Raw genomic sequence first — 21,660 nt, forward strand, 5'->3', positions numbered from 1 at the left:
AATTTGATAGAAAATTCAATATAAAACAATTCAAAAGGATAGAATTGGGAGAAAAATATATTTCTCTTGTTAAATGATTATTATAAAAATATTTTAATGATACAAGGGTGAGATTGTTATAAAATGTATGGCTTTAGGAGATGTTACTGATATTTTTGAAGTAATAAATTTTGAGGAGATTTCCAAAATTACCTTTAGCTAAAAGAGTGGGAAGTATACCTTTTTACAAGAATATGCGCCTAAATTAGAGAGTAAAAGTTGATCAACATTGAGAGCCATCCAAATTTTTTGTCCTAAAGTGCCATCCAAATGTTTCGCCCTAAAGTATAAAACGTGAGCAGCATTACAACTTGTAACTAATACTAGCTAGCATTTTTATCAAGATATTAGAAACGCAGAATAGAAAATCAAGAAGTTAAAAACCTGAAAAGTAAAAGGGCGAAAGAAAACGACATCGTTCTTCGTGGCGGGAATTTCTCACTTTCCCGCCAAATTACTCTATAAATGAAGCAGTACTTCCTCTGACTATCACTCTCCTAAAAAATTCCGGTGAAAAAAGGTAAAATCCTAGCTAGAAAATGTTTGAACTGAGACTGGTACAGGGGAGTTTGTTGAAGAAAGTTCTTGAATCCATCAAGGACTTGGTGAATGATGCAAATTTCGACTGTTCCTCAACTGGGTTCTCTCTTCAGGCCATGGATTCCAGCCACGTAGCCCTGGTGGCCCTCCTTCTCCGATCGGAGGGCTTCGAGCACTACCGCTGCGACCGCAACCTGACGATGGGCATGAACCTGGCGAACATGGCTAAGATGCTCAAATGTGCTGGCAATGATGACATCATTACTATCAAGGCTGACGATGGAACTGATACTGTTACCTTCATGTTTGAAAGCCCCTGTATGCTTCTTAGTCATGCCCCTCTTGTCCTCCTTGTTTTGTACAAAAAATTTGTAGTTAGTAGTATTATCTCATATTTTATTCTCCCGGGCTTGCATATTCGAGAATTCTGATTGATGGGTTTTTGCTAATATGGATTGTTTAAGGTGATTAATTAAATGTTGTGTTCAGGATGTAAAAATCACAGTTGGGATATGTCAATTGTGTACGTCAAATATGTGTTTCTATTGTTGTTTATGCTTGATTAGAGTAAATGAGCTTTTGGGGAATTGATTGTCTCATTAATTGTTGCAAAATTTTCTATGCGATAGATGCCGGTGATGGTAAAAACTGATGCGAACTTCTTTACTCTGGTTAACAATCTGTTTCTGATTTCTAATCTGAAATCCACACGATCAACTAGTTTCCTTGGATTTATGTTGCTTATTCACTTGACAAATTGATCGTTACCTTTGCTTTTTAGCCTGAGAAGTAGTATACTCTCGAAACATCTGTGTACGTGCATGTTTTTTTACATCTTTGTGTTAATTTTGATCTGTTGCTACCAATTTAGGGGGTGCTTAATTGTTACTCTATGTCGAATATGGTCATCAATTTTTAAAAATGTTTCTCTTGAGACTTAATATTCCACTTTCCTATTTGGCACGGATGCTGGAAACTGAAGCTCAAGACAAGATATCTGATTTTGAAATGAAGCTTATGGACATTGATAGCGAGCATCTTGGGATTCCAGAAGCAGAGTATGAGGCTATTATTAGGATGCCATCAGCAGAGTTTGCAAGGATTTGCAGAGATCTTAGCAGCATTGGTGACACTGGTAGAGCCTCATAAATTTAGTGATATCCTCTGTATCCCCTTCTTGTTTTTTTCCCCCATCTTGTCCGCTTCATACCATACAATGCTATGCTAATGTGCACCGGATTTCTGTAGTTGTAATATCTGTGACAAAAGAAGGTGTGAGGTTTTCCGCAAGAGGTGACATTGGTGCAGCAAACATTGTCTGCAGGCAGAATGCAACAGTGGACAAGGTCTTTTCTTCTCCTAATTCATTCCAGTTATAGCATCCAGCTAATTATATGATTGTGATCGGCTCTTAATCAGACATTCAGATGTATAGCGATATTATTCAGAGTGTTTATATTTCCTCACTAACATAAAGCCAATGGCCAAAACATGTTGTGTCAGATGCTGTAACAAAAAACCAAAGAAATAAATCTTGACAAGATTAGTCTCCTTATGAGTTCATATATGTAATTAAATTCAGCATAAACGTAGTTCAAACCCTCTCTAACACAGTTCTGCCTTGTATACTACAGCCAGAAGATGCTACGATTATAGAAATGCAGGAACCAGTTACATTGACGTTTGCACTGAGGTACATGAACTCGTTCACAAAGGCCACCCCACTTGCTGAGCAAGTGACAATCAGCATGTCCTCTGATCTACCTGTTGTAGTTGAATACAAAGTCGCAGGGGTGGGTTACATCAGGTACTATTTAGCTCCAAAGATAGAAGAAGAAGAAGAAGAGGTTGCAGCTCATGCACAAACCAAACCAAAGGCGGAAACCAAGTTGAAAGTGGAGACAAAGCCTAAAGTGGAACCTGAGCTTATGGAAGTTGCAGAAGATGAGAAAGAAAGCAAGCCCCTAGCAGAAAGCAAGCCTAAAGAGGAACCTCAGCTTTTAGAATGCCATAAGCTTGACGAAGAAAGCAAGCCTCTTGTTGATGGCAAGCCTAAAGTAGAAAATAAGCTCGGAGCAAGCACTAATGGTGAAATTGAGATCATGGATATTGAGCAGTAGTTGGTTCTGCTGCTGCTGATAGCAGATATAGGTGGAAGAGTCCTTTTGTGTTTCTTTGTTTTTTCTGCGTTCATTTAGGTGTAGATTAGTCAATTAATGGAGAAGTTCTAGGGCGTTCAGTGTGATGATAATCTGGGTTAGTCTTTAAACCTCGTCATATTTACTGATGCCAAACGGTCGCTGTCCATCCTTCGTAGTGAAGTTCTAGTTTGCAGAAACGCACTCTGTTTCTCAATGCTTTGAAGTCTGGACCCTGGGTGCATTTTTGTACGTTTTGGGATTTTATTTGCTGACGAAGATTACCAAATTTCAGTAAAGTTACAAATAACAAATAAATGTCTGATTTAAAATTCCAGGATTTACACAAGTTTGCATACGTACGAGGCAAGTCATCATTTCACAGTGTCGTCTCCCACAAAGAGGCCTTGATTTGGTACTAGCTCACACTTAGAAGAGGACTTTGCTAAAGCCAACTTTGATGAGCTAACACAACAGATTCGCTGGGATCTTGCTCCTCGCCCAAGGGGCGTATTCAACTAAATCATAACATGCATGGCAAAATCTGAAAACAAGAATCATTTGATAGAAAATTGAGTTGCTAACGATCAACGGTAACCACAATTTAGTACCTCACATCTCGTATGCTGAGAATTGCAGTGTTCACTATCATACAAGTCATGTAACATCAACATAGTTATCAATCGTACAGTAAAATCGTGTGTATTCCTTTAATTAATCAATGTCAAAAATTTTAACAACATATTCTGTAGACTGAAAACAGTTTCCTGAAAGAATAAAATACTAGTATAAAAAGATCTATCTTTAATGACTCCAAGCTGGGGAAAAAGTGAAGAGACGTACAAATCACTTATTAATAAATTCTACTTTGGCTAAATTGCTGACATTTCTGATACAGATGGAAGGCTTTCTCCGAGGTCTCTAACCAAAAAATATGTATCAGGGCAACAACCCAAGATACCAGCTGCAAAATAGACAATCCTGGCATCAATAAGGAACATTGCACCTGTCCTCGCATAACTAGTGGAAAACTGCAGTTGAATTTTTTTCCCTAGGTTAATTTCTCATTTACTACGCTTCTTGGCTTCACTGTAGAGCACCACTCCAAACACTGTGAGTGAATAGCCAAGCATCCCTGTAACTGATACTGGATTCCTAAATATTAGTATTGAGACAACAACAGCAACAGCACCTTTTGCGTTTCCAAGGACCTGAGGAGACAAGTGAAAAGGTAGAAAGCATAAGCTAACTTGCCATGCATAAAAGCTCTCAACAGCCGGAACAACCACAAAATGTACAGAATATAGAAAATGAACAAATAGGGAAATACTAATAATCAAATAGCAGTAATACAGATGCAAAATGCTTGTCATTCACTGGACTCACAAAATTTCTGATGCTTAACATGGACAAGATTATAGAAGTGGAGATAGCAACCGTTGTTATAAAAAGAATCACTGCAAAACATTAAGAATGATACAGATAATAATATCTGAAGCTGGTGCTAATACTTATAATGCTAATTGATTCAAGAAACATCTCAAATTGAACTGCTGTGGACATTAGTCAATAATGCCTTTACCGTGAGGAGAAAGTAAAGGCTTGTATGCATGAGTACATATGTTTCCATGAATTCATTTCTCTGTATCTGCAAAATTCCCAACCCTACCCGACCCACACAGAGCACAGAAACAACGAGTTATAAAACCTACAACCAAAAGGACCTAAGCTAAATTATGTGAGCCTCCTTAAGAGTTCACAATAAAGAAACTCCATGAGAATCATATAAAAGAGAAGCTACCCTTGCAAAATCAACATATAAAAGAGAGCTCCTACTGAATCACCAGACAATTTGAGTAAATTCTATAACTCTCACTACAGACAATAACCAACTCCCCAACTCATACGACCCAATACATGTTCATATTTGGAAAAAGGAAAGAAAATCGAGAAAAGCAAGGTATTTCAAATTATCTATTTCTAAATACAACATTATACTATCATGTAAACATGTGATCAAAGGAATCTGTGGTATTCCACCCCAAAATTAATTTGTTCCAAAGAGTAGCTGTCCCAAGAGATATTCCTTCTTTCTTATTCCAGAAAAGAAAGGAATCTAAGAACTTAATAGCATCATTTGCAAGAAAGAATCCAAATTCCTGATCATTCATTTGTACTTCAAGGATTCTACTCCAAGTAAAATGAGAAATATGACAAAATAGATAGAAGTTATGGCATCAGTGCATGCAACAAGGATTGCAGTCAAACACATTGACATGGGCATCATTTCTAACAGCACAGTTGTTGTCTAGAAAGAATACTCTCCAAATTGCAAGTTAAATGAGAAATGCTTTTTGATAGTCGTGAAAAAATGCTACACCCTAAAGCTAAATAAACTTCTAAACGCATAACTTGAATAAGATCAATGTCATAGAGTGCCGGGTAAACTATTTCACACGAGAAGTTGAACAACAATCGACTCTTTATACCAAAAAGCACAAAGAAAGGAAGAAGAAGAAGAGGGGGGTGGAGGAAGAGGGAGGGAGGGAGAGGGAAAATTAGGAAGGGAAGAAAAATAACAAGCAGAATAACTAATGCAGCTCAATCTTTTAATACTTGTAACTTGTTCCACACCTAGTCTGCTATCATCATCTAGCACCAACAGACCAACTAATCTCCTCACTTTCTGGTGTTCTCAAATTGGAGAAAGCAAGCAACAATGTCAAAAATTTTTACCCAGGGATATGCATGCCAGAAGTCCGTACACCATGGGACAGGAATCCTCATCAAGGTCAGCCCCTTCTCACCCTCACATTAAACAGGACTAGAAGTCGCACAAAGCCAAAATCCTAGCTGAATGCCTCTAAATCAAGCATTTTCTTCCTCAAAATGTTTGTCCACATAAAATTACACAAATGAAGTGTAAAAGTATAATAATAAACATAGTGAATGCAATCTTAATCCTAATCCCTACAAGTCCTTAATATATCTGTTTCAGAATAATTTCAAACCCTAATCTGATTCTTAAAAGATTTTGCTCTTTCGTGCTTAAAGTGGAACACCAATGATCATTTTGGTCTGAAAACATATATCCCATAATTTTTTAACTCTGTGACAAGAATATATATTGCATTCCAGAAACAGGGTCATACCTGAAGAGTCAGAGCACTGGTGTGTTTTGTGACCAAAAAATTGGTCAAATTCACAAAATATGCAAGTGCTGAATTGAATAGCAGATACCAGATAATCCTGATATCATTTTTTGCCAGTGCCAATGTGATACCAACTACATTTTTCTCCATGTACAGTGTGGCAGGAAGTAGAAGTACAACAGCTATAGGAGCCATGTACAGCAGAAGATTCATGGAATTCAGCTTTTCCCTTCAACACAAAAGCGATGTTTCAGAATCACGTTGAAGTCATAGATGTGCCCAAATACAAAAATACTTTTCCAAATCAAAAACATAATTGCAGGCAAAAGAAATTACCCCTCAGAAGAAAGTAAAATTCCCTGTAGTACAGACTTGAGGGCCCTTGCACCTGTTGCACCAACGCACATAATAAACCCAAATAAATGGAAACTTGGCTCGCCCTGAAGGCATAAAATGAGAAAATCACCAAAAAAAAAAATCAGAGGCAAAAAGATTTTCTCAGTAGAATAGTTTATCGACAGAATTGAAATGAAAGATCCATTATTAGCACATGAATTATCAGTTCCTTAAGTATTAGTAAGTTTAGAAATATCTCACTTAAATTCCATGAATAATTGGTGATGGGAGAGAGTTTCAAATAGTTATTATGTCATCTTGAAATCACCTCATCAATTGATGAAGTGCGCTAGTCCTTACTTGATGATGGCCTGGAATAACTAGAAATTTTGATCCATAAGCCTCTGAGCTTACTCAAATAAGTAAAAGTTTTTCTTACTGATGAAGTCCGGAAAATCGACTGGATATTGTCACACAGAAGAACATATTTCTACCGTATAATCCACAAGTCGTCAGCACGATAAAGCAAATCTATATCCTCTTTATCGCAGTAAACTATGTAAAGAGAAAAGCTCCAAGGCAAAAATTACTCCCAATTCAGCAATAGTTCAATGAATCTAAATGAACGGAATGAGCTGGAAACGCAAAGAAAGAAGAGCAAGAAACGCACCCCACTGGCAATCACGACTCCAGTGACAACAGGAATGAGAGTGACATAAGTCAACCAAGCCTCTCTCTTAAAGGTCATCAAATACGCAAAGACGGCCGTGAAGAACGGCGTGGTAGCACCAATGGCCTGATTAAAGGAGACGGGCAAAAAACGGAGGGAGACATTACCGCTAACAACGGATCCACAAAAGACGAGACTCAAAGCAGAGATCTTGAAGAACTGTTTCCTAGATCTTATAGTCTGCATGGGGACCATCTTCAACCAAGCAATCGCAATGTAGCTCAACAAAGAACACGCCGTCATATGACACATAGTTAAAAAGATCGGATACCTGAACCCATAATTGCTGAGCAAATATTTGTTGAGCAACAAAACTCCTATATTCGACGAATACCAGGCCGTCACCAGGCCGAACGTAAACAGCCGGCTGGAAGCTGACGTCGCTGCTGCTGCCGCCTTCATCCCGATAGTTTCCGAGCAATCTCCAAAAAATCGGAAATCTACAATAAAAACAAAAAATCTATCCTAACCCTAGGATTATACAGGAAAGAAAAGAATTGAAGCAGAAAAGGGAAATTTAGCCGCGAAAAACGGACAGGATTGGGTAAATAGAGAATGGAGGAGGAGGAGGAGGGGATGAGGGGGTGGAGAGAGATCTAACACGACGCATTGGGGAGAAGAAGCTAGGAAGAATGCCCATGGATCTGATGAGTCACTTTCATCAGACTATTCAACGAAAAATTGTTCCACCGTCGAATTGCGGATTGGTATATATTTATATATAATTAATTACACGTTGAATACAATAATATTGCTGTAGCTGTGTGAATAGAAAGGAGAAAAGGGTCGAGTTTTGAGGACTACCGACGGAGGATTTGCAGGGCAGAGAAAGAGAGACACAAGAAAGGAAAAGAAGAGGAGGAGTGGAGGACGAGGCAAACGCGTAAGGACGGCTTACTGCGCCTAATTACTGTTGGGGAGTCGTTTAATTGTGTGATGATTAGTAAAATAGTACAGTACTAAATAGGCTTATTTTTAGGACTATTGCTCGCTCTGTAAAGTGGAAGCAAAGGCGAAGGGGGTGGTGTACCCTGTACTTTGACAGTTGACTTGTATCTTGCTTAGTATTACCAACAAAACTTTTTCCCCAAAATATGCCAAATGCCATGTGATTACCAGCATCCCACTAAGCTAAACTTGAGTATTACTTAATAATTGTCGGATTCCTTCTCTCTCTTTTTTTCCCCTTTTTCTGTATTTATCAAGAAAGGTGCTTTTAACCAAAGGGGAGGTATAAGCGTATCAATATGGAATTTTGGGAAGAATGACCAATTAATTAAAAAAGAAATAAATAGAAACAGGAGAAAGAAAAAATAAATAAATTCATTTGTTTTCTGGTGCCATTTCATTTTCCAATTTAGTGGTTAGTCAACTCCTACAATATCAAAATCACATGCTTTGAGGAATAAAAACTTGTCTATTGGCTATTGCAGATGTTATTGTTTTGAGGAATAAAGGCTCCGAAATTTTTGGTATTAAATATTAATGATAAGAAAATATCAACCAGCAACCCTATTTGCTCTTTTTAAAACGCGAGAAACATTACATTCATTAGCAAATTAAGCTTTTACCTTTTTTCAGTTTACTTAGAATATTGTTAAGGGCTTACCTACTATGCGTATAAATAATGTCCTTTTAAAATTGATTTAACAAAAGAGGCAAAACTATGATTTTGTAAAATTTGTTTCTATCAAATTACAATTATTTTGTCAGTTACAATGTTTATGATGGTTATATTAACAACATGCACTTAAACATCTAGTGAGAGAATTACATTTGGTTCTTCGTTGCGAGTGTAAAGGCAACTTTGTTAGATAACCAAATCAACATAATTTGCTCAATGAATTTTCAAGGTAAAATATAGGGTTACCACAAACAAAATTTTATATCAAAAGTAAAGCTCAAACTCCTTGGTCTAGGGGGTTAAGGATGATAGGTCATGATTCAGATGTCCTTTGATTCAAAGCGGTTAACGTTAAGAGATCAGAATTTAAAAGTTTTAGATTTAAATCCCACTTTTTACAGTCATACATCTTAAATCTCACTTCGTCTTTACTAATAATAAGAATAGTAATATTATTACTATTATAAAAAAATCTAAAGATAATCTAGCGAGTATAGCTTAACTCTTATGGCAAGGAAAAGACCTCGTGTAAAATTACAAATGTCCTTTTTTTTGCCAAAATTAATCAAAAAGCTAGCCAGTTAAAACTTAAAATCATAAATACGTCACTTAATCAAATAAGCGGGGATGGTTATGATAGAAAATCACTATCGATTCACATTTTTTCCTTTTTTTTTTTGTTTTGGTAATTGATGATGTGGGTAAATAACGGCAACCGGCTAGAATAGTAAAATGCGTCGTGCCTGCTTGATTCTTTGTGAACCAATTTCCATTTTACTCCAACAAACATCAGAACGTGACGGGGATAAACGGAGTAACACGTAAAGGTCTCACACTGGTATTACTAAAATCTAACCCGAAACAAATTGGTACTACTTCCTCTTTCACACTGTCACTTTTCACGCGCTTCCTTTCGTCACTTTTCTCTTCGTATCATTTGTTGCTCTTTTCTTTCCTTTTTTTTTTGGTGCGCTGGTGGGGGAGGGGCGGATGACGAGGCCTTCATCCATCAAAGGCCTACCATTCCGCACGCCCCATCGGGTTTTTGCCGTTCCAAGTTCTCGAGGTCCTGGACTTTTTCTAAGGGGCGGCCGCCCCGTAAGCAAAATGATTCAAGGATAAATAGACAACTTAAGCACAATAAAAAAGTCGGAAATGTAAAATTTGACGGTTATCCAAAAGATGAAAAAAATAAAGAACCAAGATACCTTGCAAGTCATTCCACGAGAAGAAGATTGATCCACATTAAAATGACTTACATTTGAGTAGATACAATTTTTAAAGATTTAATAATTCAAATTGTATCAAATCACTTAGGCCTTGTTTGGATTGCGATTTTTCGTCGGAAAATTACGTCGTTTTCCGTGATCATATATCCCTATTACCTTTTTCCCTCACATACATCAAAACGCTACAGTAATTTTTCCATGAAAAATGCAATCCAAACACAACCTTTACACTTTTCAAAAATTTAACGATCTAAGTTGTGCCACTTTACTTACCAAGTAATATGACACAATCTGAATCATTGAATCTTTGAAAACTAGATTCACCCGAGTTTTTACCCATCAAACTAACCCCATATTCTCATATTCTATGATGCTAATGCAAATTGTTCGATTTTTAACATCATTTTTAAAGAAACGAAATAGTAACTAGAAAAAATTAAGGTTAAGAAAGGGTTAATTACATATACCTCGTCGGAGGTTCAGCCAAATGACAAAATAAACCTTGAGATTTTATCAAATAACAATTACCCCCTACAAATGACACTATTTAAACCCAATTAACGGATGTTACAAAGGCACAACAATGCCCTCGCCTGAAAGATGTCAAAAATGAAATTAGTAAATGAGCTACCAGAAACCAAAGACAGAGAATTTTGCTTCAAAGAAACAAACAGGGGAGGGGAAGAAAAGAACAAAGAAAGACAAAAGAATTCTTCCTTCCCTACAATTTCTTGATACACTGTCCAAGCTCCTAAGATCCTACCTTCATGCCCGTCGATCTTACCCCTTGTTGTCTGGGATGCTGCAAATCTGATTGCAAAGTATGCTTCACCAATTACCAAGACACCCACTAACCTTCTCCCCTCCCGTCTTTTCTAGCCTCCATTGAAATACACGAGACCCAAAAAAAGCATGCAATATTGACAAATCATACCACAGTAAACTAAAATTTTGGATAAATCTGAAAGCCTGTTAGAATTTATTATTAAAACACACTAAATGTTCTGAAGATTTTATGGTGTTTGAGATGGATATGGTGAAGATTATAGTAGATCGGCAATTTGAGTGCTTGGGCATGGATATTTTGGTGAAATTGCAAAAACCATCTATTAAACCTCATTCCTCTTTTCCCTTTTTCCCCTTGAGATTATACCCTTATTCCCTAGTTTGCATGTACCGCTTAAGACGTGCTCTAAAGAACTAATAGTTCTATATTTTATGAATCATTTAATTTTTTTTCTCTTTATATTTTCGTAAAATTTTGCAACAAGTTCTCCGGGCTTCTCAAATTTTGATAAACTTAATTTTTCTTTATGTAGTTCTTTTTTCCCTAGAAGAATTGTAATGCATTTCAGTGAAATTTGTTTGAAATTTGGTTGTATTATTGCCAAATTGAAGCATTTGGCTTGGAGTGTCTGTTTAATTTTTATCTCCAAGGCCCACTTAATTGTGCACGCAAACCTAGGAAAAGAACAACTTACGGTTTACACGGGCATTTTAGGACTTTCACGATAAATCTTTGCTCATTTCTTGGAAACATGATAACGTAGTCAACGTTATTGAACAAATGGTAGGGGCGTGATAATTATGAAATTTTGAGCATGGGAGATGGATTTGTAATTTGATCACACCTAAGGGGCTGATTGGTAATATAGTAAAACATTCAGGGAGGTAAAGGTAATTAACCGGTTAAGAAATTGTCCAAAGAAAGTGGCAAAAGAGTTCCCCCCCGGGGGGGGGGGCCACCCTACCGACACAGACGTACTTTCCAGTATAGGAATTAAGAAGCCGCACTTATTATTCACCATGGAGTTTCTTTAGTTTTTCTTGGGGAAAAGTCGAGGAAGAAGAGCTATTGTTAACAGATTCGCACACCAGATGTAAACAAGAAATGGGTAGAAACGTTCCCAACTGATTTGATCGACAGCAAATCACCGAGACAATCAAAAAGGACGCTAACCTCAAACAATACCCACAGCCATATCATGAAGAGACGAATCAACAATAATTCTGGTTGACTAACTATCAAAAACACCCAAGTGAAAAAAGATAAAATCAAAATAATCAAAATTTGTCTCATCAGATTGCATGTTCAATTCCTAGTATAAAACAAACATGATAAATTCAGAGACTAGAAGGGTAAGTCCACAAAAAAAGGGGTAAATTTTGACTCTAAATACTGTCCTTCAATCACCAATGACCTTCATCTGGCACCTACGGCCTTCTAAAGCCACCAATGACCTCAAGCTGTCTCCTCCTACTTTCGCTGGAACACTGCAACAACATAAGAAAACTGTAAACGTCCAAACAAATGACTAGCAACCAAGCAAATAGTCAAAAACGACTCCATAACCATTTAACACAACGTAATCATGGCAACACTAAGAATGGAAACGGTAGGCACTGATAATGATCACAAAAATCAGGAGTAGCTTCTGAATGTCTAGTGTACCACTCCACAGCATGGACGCAGTTTTAAATTTCAGGAGCTCCAACAAATTGCAAAAATCTAATCATAGCCAGATGGAACAGGTCAATCATGGAAAATGTAGCATACATGCATATGAGAAACCCTCCGCAAGTCTAAACAATACACAACAATGCCCCAACGGCAGAACATCACTTGAGCAGACACGCTACCAGACAATTCAATCCAAAAAGATGTCAACTTAAAGCTACTGAATGCTAATCTAACTCATTATATTGAATTAGGATAAATCTGCGCCGATCAACAAAATTGCTTTAACCCGTGTCTGCAGTAACTTTGGATAACTTATACCGGGGAAGTTTCAAAATACTTGGAAACTAGCCAAAGTGCCATCTTTTCTAACATGCTTCCTGAAATGTGGAGGGGATATTGCTTAACAAATCAAAGTCGCCTTATGAAAATTAACAAAATCTCTCCCTTTCACCTCCCACATGTTGTGCACACAAGTCTCCATCAATTCTGCATATCTAACAGCCATATTTTGGATGAATTGTGTAACACAAACAATTTTAAGCATGATTGACATCCTCCGTATAGTCTTTAGAACCACATCTTGCTCGCTCTCTCTCCACCCATATTTTTTGGTCATGTTCATCAGTAGCCACACAACTGTTCTCATGAAAAACTTCTCCATGTTACCTCATCATTCACTAAAATGATGCATCTCTGAAAATTTAAGCCATAACTATAAATCTGGTAAGACTGAAATCCAACACAAGAAATCTGGTAAAACCATCCGCTACTCAAGCTGAGCTGTATTGCCTACAAATTTTAGTATTGTATAAAGACGGAGATGTAAAACTTCAAGCAAATTCTTCCCAAAAACCCGCTCCTTACAACCATTCTAACAAAGAAAGCTTCAAAAATTAGTACAAGCACACATCATTGTGAAAGGGAAACCACTTATAAAAGCAATACGAGGAACAAAAGGAATTGCGACCGCATATCTATATATACCGAATCCAACCCAAAAAATCAACTCCAACTATCGACCAACCTTGAAGTTACTCATAATCTAACCAATTGGTCAGTTTACCAAACTCTACAAGTTAGAGCATCCCGTAAATGACCCAAAATATTAAACTCTAATTCAGATATTGCAAAAGAAACATCTCACTGAAAAATATAGGTAACAAAATTTTCACCAAAAAGCAACCATAAACATAACCCTGGAAAATTTTCAAAAAAGCGGATAAGAATACCTTAAATATTGCTTGGGTACATGAAGACCCGAACCCTTGATCCCTGAAATATCAAAATACAGAAACATTCATTTAAGAAAAAGAAATAGCAAACCAAATAGGAATAATAAATAAAGGAACAGCAGTACAGTTAATATTACCATTGACTTGGGGGGGAGGTTAGACTTGAATTTCGCCCTGGCAACGCCGCTGTTACCATGAGGCCGGCGAACCTTTCCCCAAATGCAGCGGTAATGAGATCCATTCTTCTTAACCTTAGCCTTGTAGATGTACGCCATCTTCTTGCCGAGGTACCAAGCCACCTCCTCCTTTGTGTTCACTCCTTCGATCTGAATCAACGAAGTGTTCGGGTACTGGTTGGACTTCGATCTCTTGTACCCGAGGATGGTTCCTCTAACGTAAAGCCTGCAGGGTTAAATCCAGAAAATCGGGAGAAATATCAAATTCAATGAAACAAATTACTGAATAAGGGGGAGATGGAGATGGAGTCGGAAAATTAGATTACCTGACGCGCTCTCCTTGGCGTCCCTTAACCATTTTCTGATGGGTGGTGAGGGCGGCGGGGACTGGGGGATGGGGTTTGCTTGTAGCTTGTGATGGAGGAGTCCGAGAAGAGTTGCGCTAAAACCCTAGGTGAGTCAATGATGGTTATATGTGTAGATGATAGGGATAATTTCAGAAACCTCCCTTTAGATTTTAAACAATTTCACTTTCTGTGCTCTAAAGTTTTGAAAATATTACTTACCTCCTCTATAAGCTATTTGGGCCCAATGCTTATCTTATTGGATGGTCAAATGATTTTACTATTCTTACAACTTAAGAAATATTACGTATTTATATGGATAGAAACAATTTAGTCATTTGTACTAATTAACCATGATTTTGAATATAAAAAAAATTGAAAATCTTGAATACTAAATTTTATAACGATAATTGTTAACATTTTAAAATTCTTTTCTATATTTTAATAGTTCTTGCAATTTCTTTCTCTTAAAAAAAACTAAAATTTCCATTTAAATATTATTATTTAAAATTTTCATAATAATAACAAGATGAATATGAAAATATACAAAAAGAGGGTAAAGTATTAAAGTACGTTTACAATTAGATTTTATTAAGTTATGGATAAAATGTAACTGCACATAATCTATTCTTTCCGTTCTTTTGCAAAATATTCGGTGTTTCTTTTCTTTTCTTTTGTATAAGTAATCCAAACAAGATGGTTAGAAAAAAAATTTTCTACTTGATTTATTTGCTTTTCTGTTAAAATCATACCCTTTTATTAATCCAAACGTTGCTTGAGAGTTGATTTTTTTTTAAATTACAAATGATGAAATTTTCTTGTTAATCATGTAAAATAATGGACTTGGAAGTTAAAGAAATAAATCGAAAAAACATAGCATATTTTAGAATATTCTATATTTTTATCATTAGTCATTTATATTTTTTTATCATTAGCCATCTATTGTGATTTTTTTCTTAAAAAATCCATAGTTTGTATTGTTCAATTTTTTTTTTCAAAATCTTTCAGATTCTGATATTAATAGTCAGTTTGGATGTTTAGGTTAGAAAAGAAAAGATAGGAAATGTTAAATTATGAAAGAAAAAAAAGAAGAGAAAGGAAAACAAAGAGATTTTAATAATGTTTGGAAGTTAAGGTAGGAAAAGTGATGATTTTGGATATATATATATATATATATATATATATATGTCAATAAAAATTTGTTCAATACACATTTGAGAACGAAATTGGCATTTAGAAAAATTTTATTAGGCATTCTTAGCTTTTTTCGATGCTTTCCGCCCACATTTGGGCAGAAAACTTTGGTAATGTTTTTCATCCTTTTCTACCCTTCAAAAACTCTCAAAAGCTGTAACAAGTGTCTTTTTTGTCACCTTCTTTTCTTTTCTTATCAAATTACAACTCCCAAACTAACTATAAGAATTTAGGAATATTTCGCATAAATCTTGATTCCAAAGTAACAAGTTTTCCTCTCCAATATTTTGATTTTGCTATTTTATGTAGTATTATAAAAAAATAGTCTGTGTTACTAAATTCTAGTACACTTATGTGAGGATGGAAAAGAAAAAAAGAGGCAAGCTAAAACCCTAACTGAATGAAGGAGAAAGGTGCATTTATATACGTTAATGATATTGGGTTAGGAATTTCAAGTTGGGCTGGGGTCTACATTCACGGGATGTTTAAGTGGACCAGTTGGTTATCGCGAACCATGGGTTAGGGTGAATTCAGTACTAACCGCACGCATTATTTTGTTGGGCTGCCTTTTCTTTTTCTTTCGGCCTTTTGAATTTTGACAAAATTGTTTAATAAGGGTGACCAGACAAAAGTGGATTATTATATTTTTTGTAATTTTATTAAACCAACAGTTCTAGGCCTTATTTTTTGCTGTTGAGCTTAAAATCCAACACCCTTTCTGCATGGCCTTTTGAACTTTATATGTATATATATAATTTTAGAACGTTTATTATTTTAAATCAAGTTTTTGTTAATGGATATTTCGTGTAGAGCATTTTGATTCCCCTTCATTGTCTCCTCTAAGATTTTTTTCCCACAAAGGGTATGTTTGATAAAATAGAAATTTGAAATCTAAAATCTGAATCAATTAAATTGTTGAATTGTTAAATATTAAATCAAATATATTTGAGTGTATATCATATTTAGTGATAAATGAATACCTTGTCACTTATTTTTTGGAGCAAATTTTGCCTAGAAAATTCCTTACTACTTAATTAATTCAAATGTTTAATTTTTTGTTATCAAACGCGTCTAAATATATTAAAATTTGAATTCATTAAATTTAAACACTAAATTGAATTTTTAATCAAGGCCAAAGTGTTTGTTTGCAAGGCTAAGTGTGGACAAGTGAAGGAAAGTAGTTTTAAAAAAAAAATAGTGTGAGTGGAAAGTTTCCAAAACATCCGGCATTGCAAAGAAATAGAGAGCCTCCGCCCATTTTGAGTCGTTGCGAGCCGAAAAGTGTATCGACTGTTTGAGTTCATGTCCGAGAATCAAAAAAATTGGACTCTACACTATTCATGAAAATTGGTCAACTTTTTTTTATTTTTTATTACTCAATAATTTGCACAAGTAGAAATTCTACTTTTAAATATGTCCAAAAAGTTTTCACAAAACAATCCACCTTTTTTCAGATTTATTGGGAAGTGTCTAATTCGAAATTTTTTACTTACACTTGCTCTCACATACCATTCATCTATTCCTTCCCTCCCAAGTTAAGGAAAGTTAATTATTTCCTTCCCACTCCCTCTCCCTTCTCGAGCACGAGGGTCTGCACACGCGCACACACACATATATTCTCGTTGTCACGGACCTCCCACCACTAAATTAAGTAACTCTTTGTCACCGATGTGTTTGGATAGTAAATCATTCAAAATATTATTTTACTTGCATCACAAATATAATTTTTAATTAATTTTTATATTTTCAATCATTTTTTTGTACTACAATGATTATTCTAAATATATCATAAAAAGCATTACAATAATTATTCTAAATATTGTTTCAAATAATTTCTTGTCTAAGCACACTAATAATCTTTTCATATACATTATAAAAGTATTAATGTGTTGATTGTAGTTTAAAGTCATGCTCATGAATATCCACATTTCACATCAATTGCAGCAAATTGAGTGACATGTACGATTTTATTAAATAAGTTGTAGCGATAATTCATTTCCAAAATAATGAAATGATAATTATCCAAAAAATTAGAAATTATAAACAACATTGCAATTGCCCAAATTATCAAAACAAGAAAAGCATACAAATATACATTGCAATTGAAATGGATATTTTGGTGAAATTGCAAATATCATCTATTAAATCTCATTCCTCTTTTCCTTTCTTCCCCATGAGATTATCCTTATTCCCTAGTTTGCATGTACCGTTTAAGACTTGCTCTAAAGAACTAATAGTTCTATATTTTATGAATCATTTAATTTTTTTTCTTTATATTTTCATAAAATTTTGCAACAAATTCTCTGGGCTTCTCAAATTTTGATAAACTTACGTAATGTTTGGATTGTAAGTTATTATACTTTATTTACACCTTATTTACACACTGATTTACTTGTATTATCAACACATTTTTCAATTATCTTTTTATCTCACATACATCATATCAAAAAAGTACTACGGTACTTTTTTCACAAAATTATTTCAAATAATTTACAATCCAAGAATTTTGTAGTTCTTTTTTTCCTAGAAGAATTATCAAAAAAGTACTACAATACTTTATACTTATGTAGTTCTTTTTTTCCTAGAAGAATTGTGATGTATTTTAGTGAAATTTGTTTTAAATTTTGTTGTATTATGGCCAAATGCTTCAATTTGGCTTGGAGGTCTGTATAATATTTATCCCCAAGGCCCACAATAGTGCATGAAAACCTAGGAAAAGAACAACTTAGGGTTTACATGGGCATTTTAGGACCTTCGTGATAAATCTTTGCTCATTTCTTGGATACATGATAACGTAGTCAACGTTATTGAACAAATGGTAGGGGTGTGATAGTTATGAAATTTTGAGCATGGGGGATGAATTTGTGGCTGATTGGTAATATAGTAAAACATTCAGGGAGGTAAAGGTAATTAATCGGTTAAGAAATTGTCAAAAGAAAAGAGGCAAAAGAGTTCGAAAGCGGGGGGAAAAAACCACCTACCGACAGCGACGTACCTTCCAGCATAAGAATTAAGAAGCTGCACTTATTATTCACTATAGAGTCTCTTTTAGTTCAACAATTTTCTTGGGGAAAAGTCGAGGAACAAGAGCTATTGTTAACAGATTCGCACACCAGATGTAAACAAGAAATGGGTAGAAACGTTCCCAACTGATTTGATCGACAGCAAATCACCGAGACAATCAAAAGGAAGCTAACCTCAAACAATACCCACAGCCATATCATGAAGAGACGAATCAACAATAATTCTGGTTGACAAACGATCAAAAACACCCAAGTGAAAAAAGATAAAATCCAAATAATCAAAATTTGCCTCATCAGATTGCATGTTCAATTCCTAGTATAAAACAAACATGATAAATTCAGAGACTAGAAGGGTAAGTCCACAAAAAAAGCGGTAAATTTTGACTCTACATACTGTCCTTCAATCACCAATGACCTTCATCCGGCACCTACGGCCTTCTAAAGCCACCAATGACCTCAAGCTGTCTCCTCCTACTTTCGCTGGAACACTGCAACAACATAAGAAAACTGTAAACGTCCAAACAAATGACTATTAACCAAGCAAATAGTCAAAAACGACTCCATAACCATTTAACACAACGTAATCATGGCAACACTAAGAATGGAAACGGTAGAAACTGATGATGATCACAAAAATCAGGAGTAGCTTCTGAATGTCCAGTGTACCACTCCACAGCATGGACGCAGTTTTCAAATTTCAGGAGCTCCAACAAATTGCGAAAATCTAATCATAGCCAGATGGAACGGGTCAAACATGGAAAATGTAGCATACATGCATATGAGAAACCCTCCGCGAGTCTAAACAATACACATCAGTGCCCCAACAGCAGAACATCACTTGAGCAGACAGGCTACCAGACAATTCAATCCAAAAAGATGTCATCTTAAAGCCATTGAATACTAATCTAACTCATTATATTAAATTAGGATAAATCTGCGCCGATCAACAAAATTGCTTTAAAATGTGTCTGCAGTAACTTTGGATGACTTATACCAGGAAAGTTTCAAAATACTTGGAAACTAGCCAAAGTGCCCATCTTTTCTAACATGCTTCCTGAAATGTGGAGGGGATATCACTTAACAAATCAAAGTCGCCTTATGAAAATTAACAAAATCTCTCCCTTTCACCACCCACATGTTGTGCACACAAGTCTCCATCAATTCTGCATATCTAACAGCCATATTTTGGATGAATTGTGTAACACAAACAATTTTAAGCATGATTGACATCCTCCGTGTAGTCTTCAGAACCACATCTTGCTCGCTCTCTCTCCACCCACATTTTTTGGTCATGTTGATCAGTAGCCACACAAACTGTTCTCATGAAAAACTTCTCCATGTTACCTCATCATTCACTAAAATGATGCATGTCTGAAAATTTAAGCCATAACTATAAATCTGGTAAGTCTGAAATCCAACACAAGAAATCTGGTAAAACCATCCGCTACTCAAGCTGAGCTGTATTGCCTACAAATTTTAGTATTGTATAAAGACGGAGATGTAAAACTTCAAGCAAATTCTTCACAAAGACCAGCTCCTTCTTACAACCATTCTAACAAAGAAAGCTTCAAAATTAGTACAAGCACACAACATTGTGAAAGGGAAACCACTTATAAAAGCAATATGAGGAACAAAAGTAAATTGCGACCACATATCTATATATACAGAATCCAACCCAAAAAATCAACTCCAAATGACCAACGTTGAAGTTACTCATAATCTAACCAATTGGTCAGTTTACCAAACTCTATAAGTTAGAGCATCCCGTAAATGATCAAAATTAGTAAACTCCAATTCAGATATTGCAAAAGAAGCATCTCACTGAAAAGTATAGGTAACAAATTATTATTGACCAAAAAGCAACCATAAACATAACCTTGGAAAATTTTCAAAAAAGCGGATAAAGAATACCTTAAATATTGCTTGGGAACATGAAGACCCGAACCCTTGATCCCTGAAGTATCAAAATACAGAAACATTCGTTTAAGAAAAAGAAATAGCAAACCAAATAGGAATAATAAATACAGGAACAGCAGTACGGTTGATACTACCATTGATTTGGGGGGCAGGTTGGACTTGAACTTAGCTCGGACGACGCCGCTGTTACCGTCAGGCCGGCGAACCTTTCCCCAAATGCAGCGGTAATGAGATCCATTCTTCTTAACCTTAGCCTTGTAGATGTACCCCATCTTCTTACCGAGGTACCAAGCCACCTCCTCCTTTGTGTTCACTCCTTCGATCTGAATGAACGAAGTGTTCGGGTACTGGTTGGACTTCGACCTCTTGTACCCCAATTAGTTCCTCTCACGTAAAGCCTGCAGGGTTAAACCCAAAAAATGGGGAGAAAAATCAAATTCAATGAAACCAATTACTGCATAAGGGGAAAATGGAGATGGAGGCAGAAAAATTGGATGACCTGACGCGCTCTCCTTGGCGTCCCTTAACCATTTTCTGATGGGTGATGAGGGGCGGCGGGGACTGGGGGATGGGGCTGCTTGTAGCTAGAGATGGAGGAGCCCGATAAGAGTTGCGCTAAAACCAAGGTGAGTCAATGATGGTTATGTGTGTTGATGATAGGGACAATTTCAGAAACCTCAAGCATGGTCAAATTAGTCATGGATTGTTAAATGACTTTGTTATCCTTAAGCAACTTAGGAAGTATTGTGTATTTATATGGAGAAAAATAATTTAGTCCCTTGTACTAAATTAACTATGATTTTGAATATAAAAAAAAAAGTGAAAATCTTGAATACTAAATTTTATAATAATTGTTAACATTTTAAAATTTTTTCTATATGTTAGTAGTTCTTGTAATGTTAAAAGTTTAGAAATTTTTCGCATAAATATATATATATTGTTTTAAGACTCTGAAAGTTAAAGAAATAATTCAAAAAAACATAGCATATTTTATATTTTTTATCATTAGCCATTAGCCATCTATTGTGATTTTTTTTCTTAAAAAAGCCATATTTTGACTTGTTCAATTCATTTTCGAAATCTTTCAAAATCTTATATTAATGGATAGTTTGGATGTTTTGGTTAGAAAAAAAAAAAGATGGAAATTATTAAGTTATGAAATTCAAAAAAAAAAGAGAAAGAAAGATGAGAGATTTTAATATTGTTTGAGAGTTAATGTTGGACAAGGGATGATTATATATATATATATATATATATATATCGATAAAAATTTGTTCAGTACACATTTGAGGACAAATTGGCATATATAAGAAATTTTATTAGGCATTCTCAGCCTTTTCCGATGCTTTCCGTCCACATCTGGGCTGAAAATTTTGGTAACCATAATAGTATGAGCTCATCCGTCAAAATCAGATGCTTCGTCATTTTCTACCTCTCAAAAACTCTTAAACGTTAGAAAGAGTGTCTTTTTTGTCACATTCTTTTCTTTTCATTAAATCACAACTCCTAAACTAGCTATGGAGGA

The 21,660-nt window shown here is 35.5% G+C and overlaps 3 protein-coding genes and 1 pseudogene across 3 annotated transcripts; 1 reads left to right on the forward strand and 3 right to left on the reverse strand.

Annotated features, from left to right (window-relative positions):
* Nucleotides 1-549: 549 nt before the first annotated feature.
* LOC113762704 (proliferating cell nuclear antigen-like) lies at nt 550-2,952 on the forward strand. Its single transcript, XM_027306261.1, has 4 exons — nt 550-897; nt 1,562-1,714; nt 1,828-1,925; nt 2,214-2,952. Exons 1-4 carry the CDS (start codon nt 579-581, stop codon nt 2,697-2,699), a joined length of 1,056 nt encoding a protein of 351 aa, XP_027162062.1. The 5' UTR covers nt 550-578; the 3' UTR covers nt 2,700-2,952.
* A 451-nt stretch (nt 2,953-3,403) lies between these two features.
* On the reverse strand, nt 3,404-7,769 carry LOC113763807 (probable sugar phosphate/phosphate translocator At3g11320). The gene is made up of 4 exons (XM_027307754.1): nt 6,876-7,769; nt 6,206-6,309; nt 5,870-6,098; nt 3,404-3,928 (listed from the first exon to the last, which is right to left on the reverse strand). The coding sequence occupies exons 1-4, from the start codon at nt 7,335-7,337 to the stop codon at nt 3,782-3,784; spliced, it is 942 nt and encodes a 313-aa protein (XP_027163555.1). The 5' UTR covers nt 7,338-7,769; the 3' UTR covers nt 3,404-3,781.
* Nucleotides 7,770-11,749: 3,980 nt separating this feature from the next.
* Nucleotides 11,750-14,111, reverse strand: LOC113763809 (60S ribosomal protein L35a-1). Its single transcript, XM_027307755.1, has 4 exons — nt 13,984-14,111; nt 13,619-13,883; nt 13,479-13,521; nt 11,750-12,062 (listed from the first exon to the last, which is right to left on the reverse strand). Exons 1-3 carry the CDS (start codon nt 14,013-14,015, stop codon nt 13,480-13,482), a joined length of 339 nt encoding a protein of 112 aa, XP_027163556.1. The 5' UTR covers nt 14,016-14,111; the 3' UTR covers nt 11,750-12,062; nt 13,479.
* A 4,282-nt stretch (nt 14,112-18,393) lies between these two features.
* On the reverse strand, nt 18,394-20,769 carry LOC113763810 (annotated as a pseudogene).
* Between the last annotated feature and the right edge of the window lie 891 nt (nt 20,770-21,660).

Source organism: Coffea eugenioides, chromosome 2 (genome assembly GCF_003713205.1).
Source record: "Coffea eugenioides isolate CCC68of chromosome 2, Ceug_1.0, whole genome shotgun sequence".
Classification (NCBI taxonomy): domain Eukaryota; kingdom Viridiplantae; phylum Streptophyta; class Magnoliopsida; order Gentianales; family Rubiaceae; genus Coffea; species Coffea eugenioides.